We start from the raw sequence: 3622 nt of genomic DNA, 5'->3' as shown, positions 1-3622 counted from the left end.
AAAGTAAAAAATAAAAAATTTAATAAAAATTTATAAATAAAATATTAAAAAAAATAAAAAGTTTATAAAAAATAAATAAAAATAAAATATTTCCAAAAATGTGAAAAAGTAAAAAAAAAAAACATTTTCGACGTTCGGCCTGACATTTGCATATTTTCCCCATATTTTAACCCTTTAAATAGACTGCAATACAGAAAGAAAACCCCAATATTTCACCAAAGCCCCCAACAGTGAAGTGAAAAATGTTTTATATTTAATAAAAATAAACAAATAAAATATTTAAAAAATGAAAATGTTTATAAAAAATAAATGAAAATAAAATATTTTATAAAATTTGAAAAGGTTAGAAAAACAAAATTCGGCCTGACATTTTTTGTTTTAGTTTTAAAAATTTAATTTCGCTGCACCTCTAGTTATTATACCTAAACATGTAGAGTAGCAGTTTTGGCATTATTCAGAAGGTCCAATTTCTGCTGGCTGTTCTGACTCTATAAAGCCTCCTGGCCTATCTGAACACAGCTATTGGAGCAATTTACAAAACAGTGGCAAAACAATGTAACTGTAAGCTGTAGCACACATTGGGTTTCTACAACTCTCGACAACAGCACTGGTAAACAGTGCTGAGGCTGTCACAAAGTCAAAGAATAATACAGCAAGTCCCCTACTTACAAACGGGTTCCGTTCCGAGAGCACGCTCTGAGGTCCAACTTGTTTGTAAGTCCAACAAAGTTAGCCTAGGTGCACTGCCCAGCTACATCACTGCTGTGTTCAATCTTGCTTCAGGACATCCGGGGCTTGAAATAAAGATATTGTACTACTGTACTCTATAGAGTACTGTACAGTAAAGTACACAAAAGCACACACACTTGACAATGTATGCCAGACATGTGAACTAACTTACATATCTTTGAAAGTTTTGTAACTTAAATGTTTGCATGTAGGGGACTTACTGTACACAATCCTCTGATGGATTCTAGATAATGTAAGACAAACAAAAGATCAAGAAATGTATCCGCCAAGAAAGAGACATCTTCGCTATGGACTTGAGAAAAAGGGATAGACAAAAATCACTGATGGGAAATCTCCCCATTACAAACTTCAGGAGATTTAAGTTGTCCTGGGCTTTATACCATCAGTACATAGTTGTGGGTGAAGTTGGACTTTGGGAACATGCAAAGGACAAGGCCTCATACCTTCTCTCGTTGTCATCGAGGTGTGCAAAGAGCACATTTTTGGAGATGGCTTTTGCCAGGGCAGTCATCGTCTTGTAGTCCTTTGGAATAACCTGCGGGAAAAACAACAGAGCATTTCATTATGTTCATGCTCCTGGCATAGAAAGCTGAGCGGTTCCATGAAGAATGCAAAAATGCATCCAAAAGTTCAGGACCTCTCATTTAACACAGGGCTAGGATGGATATCCAGGAGATTAAATATAAAATTCTTTATCACCAGCACACTCTCCACCCCTCATAAGAAAACCATTATTTTACCGTTTCTGACTACACATGAATATCACAGTCCTGAACAGTATAATTAAACTGAGTATCACTATACTGTATCTTTTTGGCGTCTTTTGCCTAGGAAACTGAGCACCCTCCTCAAGTTTCAGTTATTAATTATTTTCAAGAAAACTTCTCGACTGCCAGTTTGATTGTGGATGTAACATGTCTGCACCTGGAAACATTTAAGGGTACGCTCCAGTCAAACATGACAATCTGCTATGGAGAAAGGAGGCACAGATTAGCTGCACAGTGCCTCTCTTCTTTATCCTGTACACCATGCCCCCCTACTCTGCATATCCCCTTGGTAGTCCTTAATTATTATTAATATGATTACAGGTAATTATAGAGCGCCAACAATTTACGCAGCACTTTACATAGTTGCACATTAACATTAGTCCCTACCCTCAAGGAGCTTACAATCCAATGTCCCTATCTCACATACATACATAAAGGGCCAACTTAGACAGGAGCCAATTAACCTACAAGCATGTCTTTGGAGTGTGGGAGGAAACTGGAGTACCCGGAGGAAACCCATGCAAGCACAGGGAGATCATGCAAACTCCTTGCAGATAGTGACCTGGCCAGGATTCAAACTGGGGACCCCCAGTGCTGCAAGGCATAAGCGCTAACAACTACGCCACTGTGCTGCCCCATTAGGTCAACGCCCCATTAGGTCAACGCCCCATTAGGTCAACTGAAACTTCCTGCCATCAAAATATAGAAATAGCATGTATCTTTTGTTTTTTGCATATATCTACTGCTACCGAGCAGCAGATATATGCAAAAACATTGAAAAAAATAAATGTCACCAAAAAGGTTAAAGGAGAACTATGGGGTATGGGCTTGCTGTCACCATGTGCCATGGTGGCATCCCCTGCTGCCTAGCAGGACTGATAGGGAGATGGTATGGGTGGGGTCTCAGGAAAACAGATTACCTGTGCCTTAAAAGGGGCAGTGCCAATCCTGCCAGTGAGCTCCTGCATCAGGCACTAGGAGATGTATCATATTTTACTGCCAGAGCTGCATATTATTTGGCTCATGCACAGGGCACAAGACCCCAAATACCAATTACAGTGGAGTACTGAGCGCAAGGATGCTGGCAAATTATTATATTACATAGAATTTAAATTAAGATAAGTGTTTTTTTCTGACGTACTAACTGCACAGTGGCAGTGGTTCCTGAGTAGTATTATCACTTTTGTGAATGCCTAAAGTATAATTGTTCTTTAATCCACAGAGACAAAAAAAGAACCGGTTGATAATTGTCTTAGCTCTCTGAATGACATCCCCGCAATCAGTAATTATTTGCTGTGATATTTTATTCTCTATAAATGGTCAGATTTTTTTACACCTACACTGGAGGTCCTTGACGTGTTGTGATGAACTGGGGAAGCCTAATGATTGGTTTGAACGTGTTTTCTTTCTGTATCATCATTATTAAATGATTATTTTATTCACCAATTCTCAGCACTGTGAAAATACCTAATCACTGGTTCTGTATTCATTTACGGGTAAAGTGAAGAAAAAGAAATCTGATTGGTTGCTAATACTTTCTGCATAGCACTCATCATAAAAATAAAAGTGGCGATAGTAAGAATGTTTTTGGAACAATTTCAGGCAAAATGAACTTACTCATCCTGCCTAGCCCCCTCAGATTCAAAATACCCCAACTCCCTCTCCCCCAGGCTGGTTACTTGCTTGCCTGAGTATTACCATTACGACCTGCTGGTAAGTTTACATTTTGCAGCCAAAGCAATTGCAGCCTCCATATTTCTCTCGGAAAAGGTTTCCATTGTGTGTAAACCATAACAACAGGTTTTTCTGACTTGCTGCCATTGGGTCTGGTACTGTAAATCTACCATTGAAAAGGTTTGATAAGAACAATAAAAAGTTGATCATGTTAAAAACACAGTGCTGTCCTGTGCACACCTTCCATGTTATCTCAAGGAGTCTAATTAGCCCTCCTTCTTATCATGGACTACAGATATCATGGACTACCACTATGCATAATGTGTTTTTGTATAGTGGTGACGATAGTGGGGTGGGGGCAGAGACGTAGCTAGCTCCTTTTGCGCCCGAGGCAAGAACAGAAAATTGTGCCCCCCCCCCCAACAGACCTG

The 3622-nt window shown here is 39.1% G+C and overlaps 1 protein-coding gene across 5 annotated transcripts in view; it reads right to left on the bottom strand.

Moving 5' to 3' along the window:
• Positions 1-3622, bottom strand: part of PRKAR1B (protein kinase cAMP-dependent type I regulatory subunit beta) — a 201186-nt gene that overhangs the window by 162703 nt on the left and 34861 nt on the right. For all 5 annotated transcript variants that reach the window (XM_018566412.1, XM_018566487.1, XM_018566565.1 and 2 more), the window contains one exon: positions 1194-1285. In XM_018566412.1, the coding sequence (XP_018421914.1) occupies positions 1194-1285 (92 nt within the window). The remainder of the gene's footprint in view (positions 1-1193; positions 1286-3622) is intronic.

The sequence above is a fragment of the Nanorana parkeri genome, unplaced genomic scaffold, assembly GCF_000935625.1.
Source record: "Nanorana parkeri isolate BGI_ZX_2015 unplaced genomic scaffold, ASM93562v1 scaffold3, whole genome shotgun sequence".
Taxonomy (NCBI): domain Eukaryota; kingdom Metazoa; phylum Chordata; class Amphibia; order Anura; family Dicroglossidae; genus Nanorana; species Nanorana parkeri.
This window is presented reverse-complemented; position numbering and strand designations above follow the sequence as displayed.